The 23,491-nt window shown below is 59.7% G+C and overlaps 2 protein-coding genes across 2 annotated transcripts in view; one reads left to right on the forward strand and one right to left on the reverse strand.

The window, feature by feature from the left end:
• Positions 1–97: 97 nt before the first annotated feature.
• On the reverse strand, positions 98–5,476 carry LOC113407667 (vesicle-associated membrane protein 8-like). The gene is made up of 3 exons (XM_026656957.2): positions 5,323–5,476; positions 2,014–2,175; positions 98–903 (listed from the first exon to the last, which is right to left on the reverse strand). Exons 1-3 carry the CDS (start codon positions 5,323–5,325, stop codon positions 760–762), a joined length of 309 nt encoding a protein of 102 aa, XP_026512742.1. The 5' UTR covers positions 5,326–5,476; the 3' UTR covers positions 98–759.
• A 3,612-nt stretch (positions 5,477–9,088) lies between these two features.
• Positions 9,089–23,491, forward strand: part of LOC113407666 (vitamin K-dependent gamma-carboxylase-like) — a 19,774-nt gene continuing 5,371 nt past the window's right edge. The window contains exons 1-7 of the mRNA XM_026656943.2: positions 9,089–9,175; positions 9,815–10,018; positions 12,048–12,206; positions 19,857–20,022; positions 21,354–21,432; positions 22,240–22,346; positions 23,242–23,405. Of these exons, the coding sequence (XP_026512728.1) occupies positions 9,148–9,175; positions 9,815–10,018; positions 12,048–12,206; positions 19,857–20,022; positions 21,354–21,432; positions 22,240–22,346; positions 23,242–23,405 (907 nt within the window). The 5' untranslated portion in view covers positions 9,089–9,147. The remainder of the gene's footprint in view (positions 9,176–9,814; positions 10,019–12,047; positions 12,207–19,856; positions 20,023–21,353; positions 21,433–22,239; positions 22,347–23,241; positions 23,406–23,491) is intronic.

Here is a 23,491-nt window from a genome sequence, read left to right on the forward strand (position 1 = left end):
ACCTGCCCCTCCAGGCAGGACAGGGGGTGCAGACTATGGGGTGCCATGGGGTGGGGATAGCTATGAGAACCTAGGATGTGAAGCCCACGAGCCCCCGGCCTGGACAGACAGAGGTTGCTGACAAATCCCCCGCCCCCTCCTGCAGGGATCTCTCCTTCTCTCGTTATTTATTAAGGCAAAAGGTAGATTGCTCCTTGCGGGGCTGCGTCTGGCTCAGGACAGAGCAGCCCTTGCCCATGCCCAGCTCTGCCCCAGAGAGGGCACGTGCGGGGGGGGAGCATTCCCCAGATCCAAGCCCATCACCCCAGCCCCAGGAGCGCCTCCTCCCTCAGCTGGACAAGAGCCAGCCACACTGGGCAGAGGGCACAACCCCGCCCCCTGGAGCCGAGCTGGGGGGCTGCGGCCATGGGTGGCAGATCTAGCTCCGTCAGCCACATGGAGAGGGGCTGGGAGCTGCTCCCTCATGGCTTGGCTCTGCCAGCCTGGGAACACCGATGGGGGTGACAGAGGATTTGGGGGAAGGGAGCTGGGCAGAGCCAGAGGGAGCAGGGGAGTTCCCCTCAGGGGGCTACAGTCCCCAAGGAGCTTTCACGGGGGCAATGGGGGTCAGGGTACGAGTGCCCCCCCCCTCCTGGCATAGGGAGGGGCAGCCTCAGGGGGCTGACAGGAGGCGTTGCCCCCCCCAGCCCAGCGACCCTCAGGCAGTGGGGGCAGGGAAGCTGTGGAGTGGGGGAAGAGGAAGAGGCTGCGGGGCGTGGCCTATGTGGGGATGACGTTGGTGGCGAAGAGTATGATGAGGATGACGATGATGGCCACAATGACGCAGATGATGGCGATCATCTTGACGTTCTTCCACCAGTACTTGCGGGCCACCTTCTGCGAGGTCGTCTTGAAGTGCTCAGACTGGTGGGAGACGTGGGGGAGTTAGCACCGTGCTGACCCAGAGCCTCCAGCCCCTGCCTGGCTTGGCCCTACGCAGCTGGACAGCCCCCCACCTGCCGGGGGCAGCTCTAACCAGAGGGATTGGGGGGGACAGCCGCACCCCCTCAGGGCGAGGCCGCACCTGGACACAGACTCACTGGGCTGGCAGATCGGGCCAGCACTGACCTTCATCCATATCTACACAGGCCACCCCAGTTCGGTGCTGGGTTACCAGACGCACCCACCGGACTGCGCTCGCTGCATCAGAGCCAGCACCGGGGGGTTCACCAGGGCATTTCCTCCCGCCGCAACTACACCGGGGCAGCGGTGGGCCTGGGCTCTCCAGCGTGGCGGGTAGAAATCCAGCTTCCACCACTTTAGCTCACGTGGGCAGATCTGTGGGCACAAGCAATGCCAGCAGGCGGGTCCACACGTGGGCGCTGCCCCAGCTCCGCTCCTCCAAGCCAAACCGGCGCCGGGAAGCTATGGGCACGTTATTCCAGAGCTGACCACCAGAGGGTGCTTGTGTTTCGATTGGCAGCTGCTGGCACGGGCCCGGGCTGAGTGCTGAGAGCCTCAGATAAGCAGCGCCAGCGCGGGACAAAGGGCAGCGCAGGGACAGTGTCTCGCTGGCTGCCAGGGTTTATCAGCGGCTGAGCAAACAGTCCCGCCCCGCGGGGAGCGGGCGTCATGCAATGCACGTGGGCAGGGACCAGAGGACTGGCAGGAATCCGAACTAGAGTGAGGCGTCACCCACCCACCCACCCCCGCCGAGCAGCCCTGTGCCTGCTTGGCACCGTCTCCATGGCAGCAGCACGCCCAGCTGAGCCTGTTGGGGCAGCAGCGGAGCCCCCAGAGCGAGGTTAGGGGTCATGGCAGTGCCCAGGCCTGTTTTAGCTTGGGTGGCACCAGAACCAGGGGCACCCAGTGCCAGGCCTTTGCCCCAAACCCCCTATCGGGCTCCAGCCCCCACCCCCTGCAAATCAACTCCAGACTTGGGGTCCCCATGACCTCACCAGGAACCTCACGAGCACAGGGTCGGGGTCTCCCCCAGCCTGCTGCTCCCCGGTCCCCAACCCCACCAGGGCTCACCGTCGCCTCCAGGTCCTCGGTCTTGTTCCGCAGGTGGTCCAGGTTCTCGCCCCGCGCCAGGATCCGCTCCACGTTCTGCGACATGATGTTTTTCACCCCCTCCACCTCGCTCTGCAGGTTCTTCACTCGGTCGGTCGCCATCCCGCTGCCAGCAGTGCCCTCCTGTAGGGAGAGCGCCCGCCAGGGGTCAACAGGAGAGCGGCTGCGGGAGCAGCACACACGGCCCAGGCAAAGCCTCCGGGGGCCCAGAGAACGGAGGTCCAAAGGCGAAAGGGGGAGGGGCCCTCGAGAAGGGGCCCAGCTGCAGCCCTGTCCCTCTGAGGAGCTCAGAATGCTTCACAGACTCTGTTCGAGCCCACAGCTTACCACAGGAGAACAATCTTGTGGGGAAACTGAGGCAGTTGACATAGCAAACCCAAAGGCAGGGGCAGAACCAGGAATAGAACCCAGGAGTCCTGTCTCCCAGCATCCCCACGCAGCACCAGGAATAGAAGCAGGTGTCCTGGCTCCCAGCCCCCTGCTCTAACCACTGGACCGCAGCACCTCAGCCAGCATAAGGAAGGGAGAGGAGACAGCTGGGGAAGGAGGGTGCCCGGCCCAAGGCCAGGGGGGTCCAGAACACCGAGGCAGAGCTGTGGGCACAGAGGCTGAGGGAGGTCCCATGGGGCAGGACTGGGCTGGGGGGAGCTCTCTGGGCAATGGGGCAGAGCACCCCCAGGGTGATTGCCCTTCCCCTCCTCCCCCCAAAACTTATCACTGCAGAATGTCAACAGGGAACTTCCAGCACCCGCCTCACGTCTCCACCGCCAGCCGGACTCGCCCAGCCGGTCGGGTCGGTCCCAGCAATCTCCCCTCCTGCAGTTCTGCCCTCTGCCTGCAGGGGGCATGGGGCAGCAGGTGTGACACCGCCAGCCCAGGGGGGCCCAGGGCAGAGCCCTCTGCAGGGGTGGAGAGGGGGGCTGTCTCCAAAGCTCTGCTTGGTCCTTGCCTCCTGCGGAGAAGAGACCCCGCAAACTCAGCCCACCCAGGGACCTGGGACAGCCCCAGGATGGAAGCACCCCCTGAGCCTGTGAGACCCCCGGGGGGGGGGGAGCAGGGTCAGAGCCACCCCCTCGTCTCCTCCCCCTCCTGCTGAGCCTGGTCCAAGCGGCTGGGCTGGTCAGACCCAGGCATGTCGGGCTGGGCGGGTCCCAGGCCGGAATCTCAGAAACGCTGCCCTGGGCCAGCGCCCAAAGTACGTCAGGCACCAGGGAGCAGAGCCAGCCCAGGGTAGCGCTGCCCAGCACGGGCCGGAGGGAGCCCCATGGGAGCCCCAGGGTCTGTCTGAGTCCAGCAGCCCGCCGAGAGACTCCCCTTTAGACTGGCCCTGGCAGGCAGCAAGACTGCCATCTCCCCTTTCCGGCCATTCATAGCAGCTCACCCAGGCCCCCCCTCAACCCCCCAGCACCTTCTGCATTTAGCCCCCACCATGCCGATCCCCCAAATCTGACCCCGTTTTTAACCCAGAACAGGTCCAGAGGTGGCCAACATGGATCTAACGGGGGGTGCAGAGACCCCCACCCCACCCCTGGGGAGGTGGAACCCCAGGCCCCCAGCAGGAAGCAGACAGCAGAGGGCCCAGAGCACCCCTCCATTCCCACTGCGTGGTCCCTTTAAGGGAAACCTCCCCAAATCCCTACCGCACCCCTCACTGCCAGGGCACCTTGGCAACATCTGGGGCACCAGAGCTCCTTCCCTTAACCCTTCAGATCCCAGGCAGCTCCCTCCCCCCCCCCCCCCCCCCCCCCCCCCCGGGCGGCCCCCGGCCCCCCCCCCCCCCCCCGGGGCTCTGGACTGGGGTGTCCTGCTCAGCCAGCACCGGGGCCAGGAATTAAGCCCTTCTCTCCTGACTCAGGTGAATTAGTGACCCCAGATGCAGGGAGCTGGACGTGCCAGCGAGCCTGGGCTGGGGGGATGGGGACATTAATCTTTTGCCTTCTGCCCATTTGCTTTGCAGCTGCTCACAGACAGCTCAGATGGACAGACCATGGCTTAGAGCCTCTGTCCCCCTCAGTGGGGGATCACGGCTAGGGGAGCCTCAGAGGCACCAGTCCTTTGGCAACCACCCCCTAAAGACCCCCCAACCCCCAGTCCCCTGCATCTTCCCAGCCCCCGCAAGCCCCACACAGCAGGCAGCTCAGGCCAGGAGCCCCCAGGGTCTGTGGCCCCTTTTAGACCCAGCCCAGCTGTAAAGGATGCTATGGCCTCCATCCACTCCACCCGCCAACGCTGCCCCCAAACGCCCACTGAGCCATCCCCTCTCCCCCACATCCCACCCTGGCCCCAAAACAGCTCTGCAGTTCCAGGGGCCTGTCTCCCACCTGTGCCCGGCTCCGGCTGCAGAACAGGGCTTGGGCACTGCAGTCCCCCAAGGGCGCAGGAACCGTTAGGCCACCCACTTCCTCTTTCTAGGCAGCTCTGCAGGGATCCGGGGGGGGGGGGGGGGGGGGGAAAAGGGGCCCCCGCGCGGGGGGGGGGGGGGGGAGAAAAGAGAGGGGGCCATGCAGCTCAGAGCCTGTGGATCCATGGGGGGCCTTGGCACTGGGCACGGGACACAGCCAGGAGCCTGTTACTTTGGAGGTGGGGAGTATCTCTCTGGGCTCAGGAATGACCTTGCTCCTGCGCTCCCTTTGAGACGCTGCAGACCCCCACCCCATTCCCTTCCTGGAAAAGATCCCAGCTGCCCCTTCCCCTCCCCACGCTGGCTGCAGCCAGCTCCCGCCCCACAGCAATCGCTACCTGCACCCAGCCTCTGCTTACCCAGGCACTGCCTGGCCGTCACCATGGAGACAGCCCAGGGAGCAGCCTGCAGCGCCGAGCGCGCAGTTCTCAGGCCCCGCTTCCTCCCTCTGTCACCCGGATCCTGTCCTGTGCCCCCCTCCCCCCAGCAGCCACCAGACAGGGTGGGCCACGCTCAGCTACACCACAGTGGGTGTATGGCCCAGCTGGGAGCCAGGACTCCTGGGTTCTCTCCCCAGCACTGGAGAGGAGTGGGGAGGGGGGGTTAAACTCAGGCAAGTCACTTAACACCCCCCCCACCCGCAGCGGAGAAGAGGCGGGGGGGTTGTTAGCCAGGCGGGATCCCCCCGCCCCCAGCAGCTGTTTCCAGTCCGCTCCCCCCCCGGCAGCCGCAGTACAGCCAGCTCCTAAGCCGGTCCCGGGCCCCTCCCCGCGCGGAGTCACTCCGGATCCCCTCCGGGCACCGGAGACCCGTGTAAAGGGGGGGGGCAGTAATGCCCCCCGCCCGCGTCCCCAATCCCGGGCACTCACCATGCTCCAGGGGGCTCCGCTCTCGCCTCTCCGGACACTTCCTGGTGCGCGAAGTTTCAGCCCAAACTTCCTGCTTCCTGCAGCCCAGCCCGGCCCGGCCGGTCCCCAGGTGCGAGGGGCGGGCCTGCCTCCTGCCGCTGCCTTTAAAGAGACACGGGCCGGGCCCGGCTCCCCCAGGCGGGGGGACCCAGGGGGTTCGGGTCCCTCTGCCCCGGCACAGAACCCAGACATTGGGCCCCCAGTGATGGGCTCCAAGCTTTGCCTGCCCCCCGTGTCCCAGCACCCCCAGGTCACACCCCCCCCCCAGGTCATTCACAGTCCTGTTCAGGAGATCCAGACCCCCGGGGCAGCCCCGATCCCAGCAGGTTGGTTCTGTGCGCTGGGCTAGTGCTTTAGGGTTAAGGCTGGGGCCTTCCCCCACAGTGGGCTGTGGCGGGTCAGGAGTGAGGGGCATTGGCAGAGTTGGGGGTCCAGGAGTAGCAGGGGGGTGAGGGGCATTGGCAGAGCTGGGGGCCCAGGAGTAGCTGGGGGCTGTGAGTCAGGAGTGAGGGGGATCGGCAGAGCTGGGACAGGAGACTCTCCTGGGTGGGGGGAGCTCTGCCCACTCCATGTCCCATCCCAGCCTGGCTAAGACCAGCTGGTACAAAATGCTCCTAGGGCTCAGGCCAGGGCACATCTAGCGGAGGTGGATCTAGATAGAAACGGCCCTGCCCTGGCACATGGAGCTGATCAGAGCCCAGCACTGCTTGGAGCAGATGTCCCCAGAGCTGAGGCTGCTGAGTGGAGCTGGTGCGGACCCAGATCCAGCCGTCACTGAGTGGGACAGGCTCTGCTCGGCTAGCAATGGTGGTGCCTCGCTGGCAGACTGTAGGCCCGGACACATTGGCAGGGTCTGGGTGCGTGGGTGGGGACTGCTGGGCTGCTGCCCCACTCTGGGGAGAAGCCCATCTATCTCCAGCACTAACACAAGTGCCCATCTCCTGCTTGTACACACCCCCAGGGGGTGTCAGGCCCCTACCCTGAGTTTGACAGAGAGAAGGTTAAACTCTGCCCTCAGGGGGTACTGGGCTGAAGAGGAAGCAGCTGAGGTGGGGGATGGGCCCCAGCAGCTACTGTCCCCCCCTGGGTTTGGAGATGTTGCCGGTGGGGAGGACAGTGGGGGGGCCGGGTCCTGCTGCTTGTGGGGCTCTGGAGGATGCTGGTGCATGGATTGATGGTTTTGCACTGCCTAGTGGCTGCCTGAACCTGGTCTCCCAGCAGCCCCCAAGCCCTGTGTCGCCCACCCTGCCTCTGGCACTGGTGCAGCATGGGGATTCCCGTTACCACCTCAGCCCCTGCTCACGCATCTTCATCGCCTGATGGGTGCAATCCCGACATACCCTGCAGCCTCCCCACCCCAATAGCCCCAGCTCCCTGCAAACAGGAGAGCCAGCAGGGGTCACAGGGATGCAGCCCCTCTCACAAGAAGGCCTCTGGTGCCATGCTGCCCTCTCTCTGGGTTAAGGAGGCTGCTCCCCTCCAGCCTCCATCCCCCAATCACCTCCACAGCCAGGGCATCTCCTCTTTCTTTTCTGTTACAGTCGTAATCAACTCTCATACTCCAGGGTTGATGGCCCCAAGGGTCAGGCAGGAATCCCTATCCTGCCATACAGTATCATGCAACAACTACGGGCAGCATGGGGAATTGGGTTTTCCAGCGCTCCTGAAGCAGCTCGTGCTGAAGATAGGTATGGGAGTAGATGGCTTAGGGTTGATCTGCTCTAGCCCTGCCTGCTCCCAACACGGAGCACTTTACTTAAACCTGATGAAAACTGGCCTGACGTAACTGAGGGAGGGAACGGGACAGACGCAAGCCCAGGAAAAGGCTATTTCAGTGCAGTGTTTCCAGATGGCTGAAGCGGAGCCCCGCTTTGTGGGAAATTAATCCAGCCATGCCGCCCTCCCCCCCGCCAAGCCCTTTGTACTCTGATCCTTCCTCTCCCCTCTGGAATAGTGAAGTGTTGCCATTTAAAGTGACAGCAGTGGACACCAGAGCTAGCCCTCACTGGAACAAACGGGGCGTTCATCCCGCATGCTCGCTGCTATTGCTTTGGGCCCCCGGCAAACTCAAGTAGGTGTCGTTCCACTGGTTACCCCCGGGGCAAATCCTTCATCTCCAAGCGATCGGCTCAGGCTCTCTGCAAACTCAGGCAGTTTTCCTCAGGGTCACCAGGGAAAAGTTTTCTTCATACCGAGAACAGATAGAGGCTGGATTTTGTTTTGTAGCAAAAGCCGCAGCTGTGGGAAACGTTGGGGAGATCTCTCTGTCCCCGTCCCCCGACCAAGCTGGTCCTTTCTGCCTCCTCCCCCTCAGGTCGGAGCCACAGAGAATGTAGCATTTTTGGGCTACGTATAAATATTTGCCTCTTCCCTTCAAAGTGGACGAGCCTGAAGAACCAGCCAGGCTGCACCTGGCCGAGCTCTGCAGTGGGAGCAAAAGGTGTTGGGGTTTGTACAGGGCTGGGGAGCAAAGCAAAGACCAGGCCGTGTCGGCCCCTGCTGGCAGGATGGAAATGAAGATTCAGCAGCAGATGAGAAAGGCAGTTGGGTGGGAGGGAGACGTGTGGTCGGTGGTCCTGCAGGCCACACCCCCAGCAGTCTCTGTTTACAGCTTCCCAGCCCTGGGTAATTGTCAGTATTAAAAGTCTGTGTTGGTTTATGACTCTGTGTTCGGTGACCCAAAGCAGCAGTGCTGGTACCTGGCCCTTTCCTGCAGGATCCCAATGAGATTTATCAATATGAAGGGCCTCCTGCCCGCCCCCCACCGAGAGGAGGGGTCAGTCTCATCAACCCCATTCTACAGCAGGGGAAACTGAGGCATTGAGAGGGGAAAGGCCAGAGTCACACAGTGAGTCAAGAACAGAACCCAGGAGGGTTTTATTAGGTTTGAGCCCCCAAGCCCCTGCTCTAAGCCCTAGATCACACTCCCTTCCCAGAGCCAGGCACAGAACCCCACTCCCAGAGCTGGGAAAACCCAGGAGCCGCCCCCCCCAGCTCTAACCACTAGACCCCACTCCCCTCCCCGGGCTGGGAACAGAACCCAGCACTCCTGCCCCCCAAGGAGTCTTCCCCCAGCCCCCACACTAGCTCCGCCTGGTGCCTGTCACAGAAGCAGGGGGACAATCTGATTAGGGCCCCACTCCTAACGACTGTCCCCTTATCTCAAGAGTTACTCGTGATAAGAGGGCGGCCTGTTACCCAAGCCGGCGTAAGGCCGTTACTGGGCAGGGACCCCAGTCTGCCGGCCGAGGAGCAGCAGCATAAGCGGTTCCAGCCCCGCGGCCCCGGCCCCGGCCTGCCCGACTCTCCAGCGCCGTTCACCCACCACCCCGCCCAGGCGGCCAGCAGGGCCCGGCCAGCCGCGCAGAGGCCACGTGGAGCGGTCGGGCCCCAGGCCAATTAAAGCCCCCGGACTCGGAGCTCAGGGTGGGACCGAGCCCGGGGGGTCCCGGGGGCGCCAGGACCCCGAGCGCGGGGCTGTCTCGAAGCGGGAGAACCCAGGCGTCCACAGGGCCCGCGGGGGGGAGGGGCCGCGCCGCGGGAGGAGGCGGGGCTGGAGGGGACCCTGGACGCCTGGGTTCCGCCCGGCTCAGCGCTGGGAGTGGGGAGGGGACCCCCCGAGCAGCCCCTCGGGGCTGCCGGAAAGCGCCGCCGCCCGCCCGGCGCTTGCGACACTCCCCCGCCCACCGCTTTGCGGCCGCCGCGCTGGTGACGTGTCTGCGGCCAAGGGGCTCGCTCTGGAGCGTCTCCTAGCAACCGGGGCGGGGCGCTGGGAGCCGCGCGGAGATGGAGCCGCAGCGGGGCCGCGCGGCAGGTACCGGGGCTCGCAGCCGGACTCCTGGGTTCCCGCCGGGCGCTGCGGCCCCCCTCCCCTCCCGCCCGGGACACCCGCCCCGCGGCCCGTGAAGAGGGCCCGGCCCGGCCCGGGGCAGGCAGCTGGGTCCCGCCTGGTTCTCAGTCTGCCCGGGGCTGCGGGTCGGGAGTGAGGGGCACCGCAGAGCTGGGGGGAGCCTGGGGCTGCGGGTCGGGAGGGATAGCTCAGTGGTTTGCGCATTGGCCTGCTAAACCCAGGGTTGTGAGTTCAATCCTTGAGGGGGCCACTTAGGGATCTGGGGCAAAAATCAGTCCTTGGTCCTGCTAGTGAAGGCAGGGGGCTGGATTCAATGACCTTTCAAGGTTCCCTTCAGTTCTATGAGATAGTGAGGGGCACCGCAGGGCCGGGTTAGCAGGGGCTGTGGGTCAGGAGTGAGGGGCACCGCAGAGCTGGGTGGGGGCCCGGGGCTGGGGTAACGGGGCTGCGGGGCGGGAGTGAGGGGCGCTGTTGGGTTACTGTGGCGTCTAGAGCCCTCACTGTCATGCTGTCTAGGATGCTAAGAACCTCCTGCCCCCCGAATAATGAAGTGACCTGTCCTGTCTTCCCCCTCCACACACACACACCCCTGTTGGTTTGCAGCTGCCCTGCTGTCAGAGTCCTTGCCCGGCCGGAGGCGGCGTGAGGAGGTGCAGGGGGCGCCGGAGCCCACACAGCAGAGCAGCAGTTGGGCCAAGCGCCTGCTGGGCTTCGAATGGGCTGATGTGTCCAGCTGGCACCGCTTCGTCTGCCTGCTCAACAGACCCACGGACCCGGCCTCCCTGGGCATCTTCCGCTTCCTGTTCGGTGAGTGCCCTGGGCAGCGCACGTGCCCCTGGGATCCCTGCTCCTCTGGGGAGCCCGACTGGTGAGAGGGCACCTCAGAAATCGTCCTGTGTCCCCGGGGAGCTCTAACCTCCCTTGAATGCTCAGGCAGTTGGTGCTCAGTTTATTCCCCCTCCCTCAAGCCCAGCCTCCCAATCTCAGGGCACTCCAAGTGGGTCAGTGTTGTTCTCCCCGTTTATGGGAGGGAAACTGAGGTACAGAACCGCTAGAGGGAGAGCAGAGCTGGGGAGACGACCCAGGGGTCCTGGTACTTTGCTCTCACTGCTCCTTGTGCTGCATGGGGTCCAGGAGCGGAGAAGTGCAGGAGTCCCTCATCCCCTGGCCTGTCTCCGGGCCCAGCGCTGTCCCTGCTTAGCAGGTCCGTACAGAGGAATCCATCCCTGGGTTACCCAGCCCCCGCTGACCAGGCTGCCGTTTGAGAGCGCCCACGTGGTGCTGCTGCAGGCCCTGTCCAGAACCTCTGACGCCCCCCAGCCAGCCACAGGCTCCCCACATCCTGTCCCACCCACCCTACCCTGCCCTGTCACTGTCTGGCTGCCAGCTGGTTCCGCTGGTCGGCCGTTGGGGGCGGGTCCAATCCCTGCTCCCAGCCCTGGGCAGGGCTGGTTTTGCAATGTGGTTAGGGCCAGTGTCCTCTGCTTGTGGAGGTGGGGAGGGACTTTGGCCTCAGAGTGCGGGGGAGGGGAGGCCCCAATGGTCAGGAGGGAGCGGATGTGGTGGTCCCAGCCCTGCTTCCAGTGAGATCCGACGGGTGTCCTCCCCTCTGGCCCCCCAGTGCTTGGACAATGGAGTCTCCCCAACCCCCTGACTCTAGCCATCCCATGGTGGGGCAGTGCAAGGCATCTTCCCTCTGCCCCCAGGGCTCAGCCTAGGGATCCAGAAGCCATGGCCAGCCCAGGCTCCACAGCCGCCAGCCCAGGCCCCACAGCCTCGTGCCAGGGTGGGTAGCTGTGCCCGCGTGGTTTGCGATGAGCCTGCTGGGGAAGGGGTTAAACCCTCCATGCTGTGGGGGGTGGGGGTCTCCCTACGAGGGGGCTCCTGGACTCGGATGAGGAGGGTCCTGGGGCCATGCTGTGAAGCAGGGACAGGCTGAGTCAGCACCTGGGTGGGAGAGCTTTTTGGAAAAGGGGGCTCAGTCAGGGGCGCTGTCCTCTCGGAGTCCAGGCTGACCCCACTGTCCTAGCACGGTGCTAGGGAGAGAGCTGGGAGCCAGGACTCCTGGGTTCTGTCCCCAGCTCCAGGAGGGAAGTGGGTTAGAGTGGGGGTGGGGGAGTTGGTAGCCAGGACTCCTGGGTTCTCTGCCCAGCCCTGCTGTCTTACCATGGGCAAGTCCGTTTCCCCTCAGGCCTGGCACCTTTCACAAGTGCTGCTGCCTATGACAGCCTCTCCCAGTCCTTAGTGGCCCCACTGGACCCCGGGGTTCCAAGGAGGCTCCCTGCAGAGGCTGGGTCTCCAAGCTGCTCTCTGGGCCAGACCTGGGGCTGCCTCCCGGGGCGGGCGAGTCCCTCTGGCCCTTACTGCCAGCCCGGGGCAGGATAGCAGGATCCCTGCTGGGCTGCTACAGCCAGTGAGGTCAGCCCTGTGGGGAGGCAGGACGCCTGGGTTCCTGAGGGTGCCCTATGGCGAGTCCCATCCCCTTGCTGTGGCTCAATTTCCCTGCCTTGGAAAGGGGGGTCGCTGCCCTGAGCCACCGGGGGGGTGGGATCCCCGTGCGGGTATTTGCTGTTGGGCCGGTGCTTGGTGGGGTGGGGGTGGCTCCCGGCACAGCTTCCTTGAGCCTGCCTCATCGCCGGGCTCCTGTGCCCGGACTGGGCCAGGTGGGCAGCAGGGCAGTGCCCAACTGCATGGGCTGCTGGCCCCAATCCTTGCTCTGTCTCTGGAATGGCCAAGCCTGAGGGGCCCAGTTAGCTCTGGGCTGGACGTGAGGGATCGAGGGTGGGGGTCAGGGGGACCCTCCCCATGACTGACGCTGCCTCTGCCCGTGTCTCAGGGTTGCTGATGGCCCTGGACATCCCCCAGGAGCGCGGCCTGAGCTATCTGGACCATAAGTACCTGGATGGGCTGGAGGTCTGTCGCTTCCCCCTCTTCAACTTCCTGGAGCCCCTGCCGCTGGACTGGATGTACCTGCTCTACACAGTCATGCTGCTGGGTGAGGGCACGGGGCCGGGACTGGGCACTGTGGGTTGGGCTGGGGGAATCGATGGGGGCTGGAGGAATTAGGAGATCTGGGAGTGTGACATTCCCCTCTGGTGTTGTCTGGACCGGTGATCTGCTAGGTCACCCCAATCCTTGACTCTGGGAGCCAGCCTTACCCTGCTCTGCGGTGAGAACCCCCACTCCTGGGCTGGTCACGCACAGCCTCTGGCATGTAAGCTGCTCCCAGCTCTTTGCAACTGAATGACACATGTCAGTATCTCTGGTCCCAGATGCAAGCCTAGGAACCTCCGTCTTGCAGTGCCCAGTTATGCCCGCTGGACCCTGCAAGCTTATATGAGTTCGTCAATTTAACAAAGAAATTGATCTGTACCAGGCTTGTTATCCCAAGGGGAGTCTCTGACACACTGCAAACCAAGCACATTGCTTCAGGTAGAATAAACAGATTTATTAACTACAAAGGTAGATTTAAGTGATTTTAAGTCAAAGCATAACAAGTCAGATTTGGTCAAATGAAATAAAAGCAAAACGCATTCTAAGCTGATCTTAACACTTTCAGTGTCCTCACAAACTTAGATGCTTCTCACCACAGGCTGGCTGGTTACTTTTCAGTGAGGCTCTCCCCTTTGACCAGCGTTTCAGTCGCTTGGTGGTGGTGTCTGTAGATGGAGGTGAAAGAGAGAGAACATGGCAAAGGTCTCTCCCTTTTATCATGTCCTTTCTTCCCTCATGGCTTTGCCCCCCTCCCCCCCCTGAGTCAGGTGAGCATCACCTCATCGCAGTCCCAGACTGACCAAAGAAAGGTGGGGGGGTAACTCACTGGAGAGTCCAACAGATCCTTTGTTGCTGCCTAGGCCAGTGTCCTTTGTTCCTGTGAGGCTGGGCTGGGTTTGTCCCATACATGCCCCGATAAGGTGTGAACTGTCTCTCTGCTCTTGGAGAGTTTTTGCCTGGGCTTGTTTTAAGCCATGAAGACACATTTTTCATCCTCATAACTATATACATGAGATTATAACCTACAACATCACTATAACAACACTGCTCAGTGCATCATGAGCCTTCCAAAGACACCCAACATGACAAACTTTGCATTGTATGCCACACAATCATTTTACAAGGATGAACATGGAGGTGCAGGGTGTCACACCTCCCCTCTTAGTTTACTGCAAGAGGGTTAGTCACTGACTAGCTCGAAGGCAGTTTGTTGTTATAGTTCTCTTGGAAACCAGCCATTAAGGCCATGAGGCAGCGTGCCTCAGTTTGCCCATTCACACACAGCAAACCAGGTTTTTTTATGGTTTCTCTGCTGTGATAAGCTTTAAACCTGTTTAGAGGTGTTTATTGAAAAGTAGCATTATCATAAGGTTTAGCATCCATGTCAAAATACTTATCCCCAAAACTTAACATTAATACCAAAATTTTTTATCACAGATGGAGCATGCCTTCTGTTCAGGTAGTCTAGTTTGAGGTTAGTTTGTTCATTACCCAGGGTGTCCTTTGACTCTCTCCTATGTAATCAGTCACTGGCTTTTCCTTTCCTCCAGGGTTCCCCTCTGGGTTGGTTCTTAATTTAATAATGTTTCTGGCATTTTGCTATCTCAGGGTCTGGCAAGATAAGGGTCCAGGGGGATCCTGCACATTGACTGACCCTTTGGGGAGCGGTCTCCCAGCCCCAGGACTGTACATATGTAGGAAATCCAGCTCCCCCTTTGGGGTTACCTGGTGTTTCCCCCTCCCAGCACTGGGTCCTTCCCTGCCCCCTAGAGGGCTGTGATCTGTGCTCTCTGTGCTAGGTGTGTTTACCCTTTGATCAGATTCACCCTTTCCCAGCAGCTCTCCCATAACTGCTCTCTGTGTCTCACCAGCCTGGGGGAAAGCACCCCCATTCTGTGAGTTGGGTCGTCTGTATTCTGACAGACTACCCCCTGGCCATTTCCTGGTCTCAACTCCTCTGCTGTTACAAAAACAACGAGGAGTCCTTGTGGCACCTTAGAGACTAACAAATATATAAGATATATAAGAGTACATGAAAAGATGGGAGTTGCCTTACCAACGAACATGTACTAACATGTACTGTTATATCTTCCTACTGTATTTTCCACTCCATGCATCCGATGAAGTGGGTTTTAGCCCATGAAAGCTTATGCCCAAATAAATGTATTAGTCTCTAAGGTGCCACAAGGACTCCTCATTCTTTTTGCTGATACAGACTAACACGGCTACCACTGAAACCTGCTGTCACAGGCATTGGAGCTGCATCTTGATGTAAAGAGACACAGTTACTTTCCAAAAACTTCTCAGAAATAGCATCCTGAAAAATGGGAACCTGGATTGGGGTACCTCCGCCACCCCTTTGTCTGTCCCTGAGAAGTCAGCTGTGTGACTGCTCCCCTCCAGGAGGTCAGTCACACAGTTCCCTCTCAAAACCTGGGTCACAGGCTGAGTGCCTGGGTCCACAGATGCTGACCCAGCCATTCTCCTAGTGTCCTGGGCATCCTGCCCCAAGTGACTAGTGTGGAGACATTCCTGTGCCCCCACTATTCCTTCCCCAGTTTCCTCCTCTGCAGGGCCGGCTCTGGCTTTTTTGCCGCCCCAGGCAAAAAAGCCTCCGGCTGCCCCCCCCCGCGCGGGGAGGGGGGGGAGGGCGGCCGGAGCCCCGGGGGGAGGGCGGAGAGCTCGGCGGGGGCTCCGCTCTCCCCGGCGGCCGGGGGGAGGGCGGCCGGAGCCCTGGGAGGAGGGCGGAGAGCCCGGCCGTGGCCCCGCTCTCCCCCCGGCGGCCGGAGCTGGAGCGCCGCGCCGCCCCACTCCAGGTGCCGCCCCAAGCACAAGCTTGGTGGGCTGGTGCCTGGAGCCGGCCCTGCTCCTCTGGACCCCTCCTAAGACACATTTCTCTGTGCTCCCTAGGGAGGGTTTTATCTTTTGTTTAGCTGCAGAACTCTGCCAGCTAACAACTGGGACAGTTTCCTTAATCCCGGACAACCCCTCTCCTGCCCCTGCACCTGAGGGCATGTTGCCTTCTGCTGGAAAGGAGCTAGTCTCAGCCCCTCCCACACTTGGAATTACCCTGCTTCCCTGTGTTACAGAGTCACAGGAATCCTCATCCACTTTAGTGGTTTCTGAGATCCCCTGCCCGTTCTCTGGGCTCTCCTCTGGGACACATTTCTCTCTGCTCCCTAGAGCCGGGTTTGCCTTTGGTTCAGCCGCGACCTGCTGGCAGCTAACAGCCTGGACAGTTCTCTCCCTGGCCGGCATCACACCCCCATCCCTTCCCGATGTGGTGTTGCCTCCAGCTGCAGTGCAGGTGTTGGTCTCAACCACCCTCCCACCTGGAAGGATGTGGCTTCCCCCTGCTGCAGAAGAATCAAGGAGACTCTCTCCCATTCCTCAGCAGTTCCTGAGACCGTACCCTTTCCCTCGGGGGTCCCAGCATAACACTCCCTCCTGCTGCAGGCAAATACTTTAACCTGAGCTACGCGGAAAATATCATTACCCAGGAGCAGGTCGACTAGGAGATGTTCCATCTCCCCCACAGTCAAAACACTTTCCAAACCTTCCCACACCACATGGATTTTAGCTAATGGTACAAGGAATCTGCTTTCGCCCAGGGGTAAACAGTGAGGTGCCAAAGTTTGCAGATGATACTAAACTGCTCAAGATAGTTAAGACCAAAGCAGACTGTGAAGAACTTCAAAAAGATCTCACAAAACTAAGTGATTGGGCAACAAAATGACAAATGAAATTTAATGTGGATAAATGTAAAGTGATGCACATTGGAAAAAATAACCCCAACTATACATACAATATGATGGGGGCTAATTTAGCTACAACTAATCAGGAAAGAGATCTTAGAGTCATCGTGGATAGTTCTCTGAAGACGTCCACGCAGTGTGCAGCGGCAGTCAAAAAAGCAAACAGGATGTTAGGAATCATTAAAAAAGGAATAGAGAATAAGACGGAGAATATCTTATTGCCCTTATATAAATCTATGGTACGCCCACATTTTGAATACTGCGTACAGATGTGGTCTCCTCATCTCAAAAAAGATATACTGGCATTAGAAAAAGTTCAGAAAAGGGGTTTGGAACAGGTCCCATATGAGGAGAGATTAAAGAGGCTAGGACTTTTCAGCTTGGAAAAGAGGAGACTAAGGGGGGATATGATAGAGGTATATAAAATCATGAGTGATGTGGAGAAAGTGAATAAGGAAAAGTTATTTACTTGTTCCCATAATATAAGAACTAGGGGCCACCAGATGAAATTAACGGGCAGCAGGTTTAAAACAAATAAAAGGAAGTTCTTCTTCACACAGCGCACAGTCAACTTGTGGAACTCCTTGCCTGAGGAGGTTGTGAAGGCTAGGACTATAACAGGGTTTAAAAGAGAACTAGATAAATTAATGGAGGTTAAGTCCATTAATGGCTATTAGCCAGGATGGGTAAGGAATGGTGTCCCTAGCCTCTGTTTGTCAGAGGGTGGAGATGGAGAGCAGGAGAGAGATCTTATACTGGCCTTTGGAACCACACTCTGCTTAACCAGAGAGATCTGGGCCCCTGTATCCCTCTGCCCCAAGCATTCCCTGCCTTTAATTTGAACAGCCAAAACATGCTCCATATCTGGTTCTGCAGAGGCTACGTCACAGAACCAATATGATAGGTTTCAATTGCCTGGGGGGGTTCTGTGTTGAGGACAGCAGAACTAACATGAGCTATTGGTTGCCTGCTTCCTCCTAACACAGGGCATTTATTCCTCAGGTGATTAGTGGAATTACACCAATAACACCAGGGCTCTTCTGCTTTTACAGGAGACTTGGGATGAGAGTTACCAGTAGAGGAATGGTTTTGGGGTAAGAGTGTTTAGGCTCCCAACCCTGTTCTCTCTTCCCAAGGGCAAAATGGGATCCTCCCTTTCCACCAGTTTTAAACCTCTCTTTCTGTGGCCTGCCCTCAATAGACGCCTGATTCTGTTCGAAGGCATCAGCTAAAAAATCCATCTCTTCCACAGACTTTACATCTTTGTCCCATAGACACTGCTTTACATCCGCCTTAATATGCTTATGAAATGCTCGTGAGCAACAAGATCCAACATTCCCTCAAAACTTGCCACCTCCTTACCCTGCACCCATTTCCCCAACAAATCTATCATTTGGTTTACATATTCCCCATTACTCATCCCAATAGCCCTCTTCAGATTCCTAAATGTAACTCTATGTTTCAGGGGTAATCTGAAAACTTCGCAAAACAGTATCTTTAAATTTACGATAGACTAAAGCATCTTCAATAGGCATTCCACTGACTACATTTCGAGCTTTGCCAATTAATTTCACAATCAGGGTAGGAACTCTCTTATCAGGTATTTCGTGTATTACACACAGCCTTTCAAAGGTACTCAGATATTCAACAATATCATCGTCCTCACTGTATGCAGGACATAAATGTTCCCATTTGTGGATTTTTGGAGTGATGGGAGTCGTTGGGGAGTTCTGGTTCTGCTTCTCTAGCAGGTCCAGTTGGTATTCTCGCTCTCTCTCTCTCTCTTTTTCTTCCATGGCCCTTCTGTGTGCAGCCTCTTTTTCTTTTTCCTTTATCTCCAATTCTTTCAGTTGCAATAATCTCTGGTGCTCCCGCTCTTGTTCTGCAGACTAAAAAGCTCCAACTTCGCAATCGCTTCACTGCTTTCACTCGTGTTCCTGCTTTTCTGTCCCCATTTCCCTTTCCGGGAAGAAACAAATAGAAAATAACAAAACTGTGACCTCCTCCTGACTGTTCTTAGTCACTGCACTTAAGATTCACTTAACATCTCAAATATCAGTGCTCCAAGTGTGAACTTCACTTGGAGTAACAAGCCGCGCATACAACCTGCTCGCTGTGCCACTGTGACGTTCCCCTGGTGTTGTCTGGACCAGTGATCTGCTAGGTCACCCCAATCCTTGACTCTGGGAGCCAGCCTTACCCTGCTCTGCTGTGAGACCCCCCCACTCCTGGGCTGGTCACGCCCAGCCTCTGGCATGTAAGCTGCTCCCAGCTACTTGCAACCGAATGACACTAGTCAATATCTCTGGTCCCAGACACAACCCTAGGAACCTCCGTCTTGCAGTGTCCAGTTATGCCCGCTGGACGCTGCAAGCTTATATGAGTTCGTCAATTTAACAAAGAAATTGATCTGTACCAGGCTTGTTATCCCAAGGGGAGTCTCTGACACACTGCAAACCAAGCACATTGCTTCAGGTAGAATAAACAGATTTATTAACTACAAAGGTAGATTTAAGTGATTACAAGTCAGAGCATAACAAGTCAGATTTGGTCAAACGAAATAAAAGCAAAACTCATTCTAAGCTGATCTTAACACTTTCAATGTCCTCACAAACTTAGACGCTTCTCACCACAAGCTGTCTGGTTGCTCTTCAGCCAGGATCTCCCCTTTGACCAGCGTTTCAGTCGCTTGGTGGTGGTGTCTGTAGATGGAGGTGGAAGAGAGAGAACATGGCAAAGGTCTCTCCCTTTTATCATGTCCTTTCTTCCCTCATGACATTGCCGCCCCCCCCCCCCTTCAGAGTCAGGTGAGCATCACCTCATCGCAGTCCCAAACTGCCCAAAGGAAGGGGGTGACTCTCTCTAGGGTCTCTAACAAATCCTTTGTTGCTGCCAGGCTGGGCTGGGTTTGTCCCATCCATGCCCTGATGAAGCGTGAACTGCCTCTCTGCTCTTGGAAAGTTTTTGCCTGGGGTTGCTTTAAGCCAGGGGTTCTCAAACTGGGGGTCGTGACCCCTCGGGGTCGTGAGGTGATTACGTGGGGCTCGTGAGCTGTCAACCTTCACCTCAAACCCTGCTTTGCCTCCAGCATTTATAATGGTGTTAAATATATAAAAAAGTGTTTTTAATTTTTAAGGGGGGTCACATTCAGAGGCTTGCTATGGGAGAGGGGTCACCATGACAAAAGTTTGAGAGCCACTGCTTTAAGCCATGAGGACACATTTTCAGCCTTATAACTATATACATGAAATGATAACCTATAACATCACTGTAACAACAGTGCTCAGTGTATCATGAGCCTTCCGAAGACACCCGACATGACAAACTTTGCATTGGATACCACATAATCATTTTACAAAGATGAACATGGGGGTGTAGGGTGTTCCCCAGAGATACAGAGCGTCACAGGGGGGCGCTGAGGGATCAGGGGGTCATGGGCTGGGCTGGGGAGATTGGGGGGTGCAGTGTCTGAGGGGCCCTGACCAGTTTGAGATTGGGGCTCATGCCCCATTTGGGGGCAGAGGCTTGCCAGGACCATCCCAGACACAGGCATGCCAGGGCTGTTCTGCTAGCTGGTGGCCCTGTGCCCTATACTGCCCCCCAGGCTGGGCCAGGCCCCTTGCAGGGACAGGCTCAGAGCCATGGCCAGCAAGATCATAGAATAGAACATCAGGAGGCATCTAGTCCAACCCCCTGCTCAAAGCAGGACCAACTCCAACTAAATCATCCCAGCCAGGGCTTTGTCAAGCCTGACCTTAAAAACCTCTAAGGAAGGAGATTCCACCACCTCCCTAGGGAACCCTAGGATGGTGCTGGCAACATGGGGTCCAGGCTGGGGAGTCCTGGGGAGGAGGGGAGATCCCTGGCCCCTGCTGAATCCCTCCCACCCGTCCCAGGTGCCCTGGGGATCATGCTGGGCTGCTGCTACCGGCTGAGCTGCCTGCTCTTCATGCTGCCCTATTGGTACGTCTTCTTCTTGGACAAGACGGCCTGGAACAACCACTCCTACCTCTACGGCCTCCTCGGCTTCCAGCTCACCCTCATGGACGCCAACCGCTACTGGTAGGGTGGGGCAGGCAGGGGGCGCATGTCGGGGAGGTGGGGGCAGAGCAAGTGGCAGGGAGGGGCTGAGGGTCGGGGATCTTGAAACCGGCTCCGACTCAGCCCTTTCTCCCCTCGGATCCTCACCTCGGCCCCCCCGCCAAACCCAGGACTCTGTCTGCCTGCTGGGCGCTGACACTGCTGCTGATCGTGGGGGCCCTGGCTGGGACTCCTGGGTCCCCCAGCTGAATGCAGAGCGGGGCGCCAGGCAGCCTGGCTCTGTCCCTCCAGCCAGAGCTGTGGCAAGGCCCCAGGAGCCCTGAGGCCCGAAGAGGTGGGGGGCCCCTTCCCAGGTCCAAAGGCTCTTTCCCCTCCTGGAGAATGAGACCGGCTCCATCTTGGCCCAGCGCCCTGCGCAGGCTGTTGGCGCCTGGAGCCGTTCTATTCACATGGCGTACGGGCTGGCTGGGACGTAGGCTGCATTTCCCAGTGCAGGAGCCCTGCCGAGACGCCCTCACGCTGGTAGCTCTGTCACACGAGAGTCTCCATGATCCGTCTTGTGCGCGACGGCGCGGTGAGTTAACGCAGCCGCCTGCAAAAACCAAACCAACTTCCTCCAGCCGCAAACTCTGCATGACAGCAGTGTGGAGATCGGCCACGCTACTGATGAATACACGTCGCGAACAGCCGTCGGGCTCAGTTTCTGTGAGCCAGGCCTCATGCCAAGGGGCAGGGCAGAGCCCAAGGGCGAGGCACTGCTGTCACTCTGGTGTCATGTTGGTGCCCCTCTCCTGGAGCTGCAGGACGGGTCAATGGGGATCGGGCCCCAAATCTTTATACCCGAACCCCCCATTCTGCCCAAGGGGAAACCTTGCAATCTGAGCACCACCCGCATCTGCTTTGCATTGCCCAGTTGCATGGCTGGACACAAACACCAAGCCACATTGCCACAAATAAACGGCAGCTCCCCGATGAAACCCGACCCAGCCCCACTTCCCCAGCCCCACCTGGGCCCTTCTACATCACTTACGGGCTCAGCTTCCCTAGCCTAGAAATGGCACCTGACCTGCAGCAAAGCCAGATCCCCGGGCGAGACGGGACCATTGTGCTCAGATAGTCTGACCTTGGATAGCACAGGGCTGGCAGAGCAGCCCCAGAGCTGTGGGCGGGGACCTGATGGGGAGGGGGCTGGAGCGCTTCCCTTGGAGCCCAGCTGAGAGCCGCTGCCCAGCCTGCACTAGCCAGGCCGTGGCATAACTACCATGGTGCCTGCGGGGGCGGGGGGGGCAGCTATGGCTGCACCGCTCCCTGTGCTGGTGTGGCCGCGCCCTGACAGCAGCTCCTTCCCCCAGGTCCATCGATGGGCTCCGGCACCCGCGGAAGAGGAACGCTCACGTGCCCCTGTGGAACTACACGGTGCTGCGCATGCAGGTATGGGCGGGGGGTGTCCATGGGCAGTCTCCCTCCACCCACACCCACGCTGCCTCGCTCTGCCCTGCAGGGGAGCACTGCCCTCTGTCGAGTCCCCGGCAAGGAGCCAGCCCCCCTGCTCCGCCAACTCCCACCAATGCCCTCTGCCCTGGGTGTCAGTCAGGACCCCTGCTGGGGCTGGCCGTGCCATGCCGGGGAAATGGGCCCCTTGGCCCGGGGCCCTGGCCATGCTTCTGAAGGGGTGGAGAATGCTGGTGCAGTCCCTTGGGCTGGCCACTCGGGGGCAGTAGCGCACAGAGCACGTCACTGCCTGGGAGGGTGAGGGCAGCAGGACTCTCCCCCCACCCCCCAAAATCTCAGGGCTCTGTGATGGATTGGGAGAGGGGGATGGCCTGGGTGGGGGAGCTGGGAGCCAGGACTCCTGGGTTCTCTCCCCGGCTCTGGGAGGAGAGTGGGGGCTGGTGGGTTAGAGCGGGACAGGCTGGGAGCCAGGACTCCTGGGTTCTATTCCCACCTTTTCTGTTGACTCACTGTGACCGTAGGCCTATCCTGGCCCCTCTCTGCCTCAGTTTCTCCACCTGTGGGGGAGGGATAACAATACCGAGGTGCTCTGAGACCCCGTTAACAGAGGTGCAGGCAGAGATTATCCCCCTCACCTGTAAATGGGGCCCTTTCTCTGTGTGTGAGCTCCCGGGGCCTGCGCTCATCGGTCATCGCTTTCTGCCTGGTGCTGGCTGTGCTGGGAGCCAGGCACTGGCCAGCCCCGGAGCCGGCTGGGGTTGCTCACGGGCGCTTTGTGTCACCCAGATCTTCATCGTCTACTTCATTGCGGGCATCAAGAAGCTGGACGCTGACTGGGTGGAAGGCTACTCCATGGGGTCGCTGTCCCGCCACTGGCTCTTCGACCCCTTCAAGTGAGTGTTGGGGTGACGAGGGGCTGCCCCGGTGGCGGGGTGAGCTCTGGGTTCATCGTCCTGCTGGAGCGCTGCCACTGCAGATGTTGGCACTGGGGGTAGTCGGCCAGGCGCTAACACCGATCGCCCAGCTTGGCCAGTGCCTGCGTGGGGACACCCCCCCCATGGCTGCTCGGCCTGAGCTGGGAGCTCACGCGTGAAACACACGGGCTCACGCCAAGTCACCTGCACACGAACACAACAGGCTCCTGCACTGAAATCCCCCAGCTGGCACCAAGGGAGGCTGGTTGGCTCCTCTGGGTTTGCCTATGCTCCGGACGGGGGGGTCACTTACTGGGCGCTGGGTGACGTGGGGATGTCTGACTGCCCTGTGTCGCCGGGCGTGACCCCCCTATATGCTGGACCCCTGCCATGCTGGGCAGACCATGGTGGTGGGGAGAGTTGGGTGCTGGGAGATAGATGCCCCCCAAGTCTTTGCACCAAGGGTTCAAACACAGGACAATCTGCCCCGAGATCTGGGATCTTGAAGGTTCAGGGCTGGGATCCAAATGGCTGTTACAAAGTGAAGGGGACCTAGGGAGAGGGAAGGAGCCCTGGAAGTTCAGGCTGGGGGGAGCTGGAGGAGGAGGGGGAGGGGGCTGGGGCCTGTATTTCCCTCCCTAGCCCAGCCAGGGCAGCCATCGCCCCCCAGCCGCCACCGGTCAGTGCCATGAAGGGACTGTGGCATTACCAGCCCTGCATCCCCAGGGGCTGCTCGGATACAGGGCTTGGTGCTGCCGTGGGGCAGAGAACACAGGCGGTCCGGGGGGAGCAGGCGACCTGCAGGCGGCTGCAGGGGAGAAGGCTCTCTCATCAGGGCAGGGGATGGGGGTCTCACCTCCTGCGTGCTCCCCAGGCTGGTGCTGTCTGAGGAGATGACCAGCCTGCTGGTGGTGCATGGCGGAGGCCTGGTGCTGGACCTGACAGCTGGTTACCTGCTGTTCTTCGACACCACCCGCCCGGCAGCGCTCGTCTTCGTCTCCTACTTCCACTGCATGAACTCGCAGCTCTTCAGCATTGGTAAGGGGACTGGTGTGGGGACGGAACCCAGGAGTCCTGCTTCTCCCCCCCCCCCCCCCCCCCCCCCCCCCCCCCCCCCCCCCCCC

This window comes from Terrapene carolina, unplaced genomic scaffold, assembly GCF_002925995.2.
Source record: "Terrapene carolina triunguis isolate 2854851 unplaced genomic scaffold, T_m_triunguis-2.0 Scaffold51, whole genome shotgun sequence".
Classification (NCBI taxonomy): Eukaryota; Metazoa; Chordata; order Testudines; family Emydidae; genus Terrapene; species Terrapene triunguis.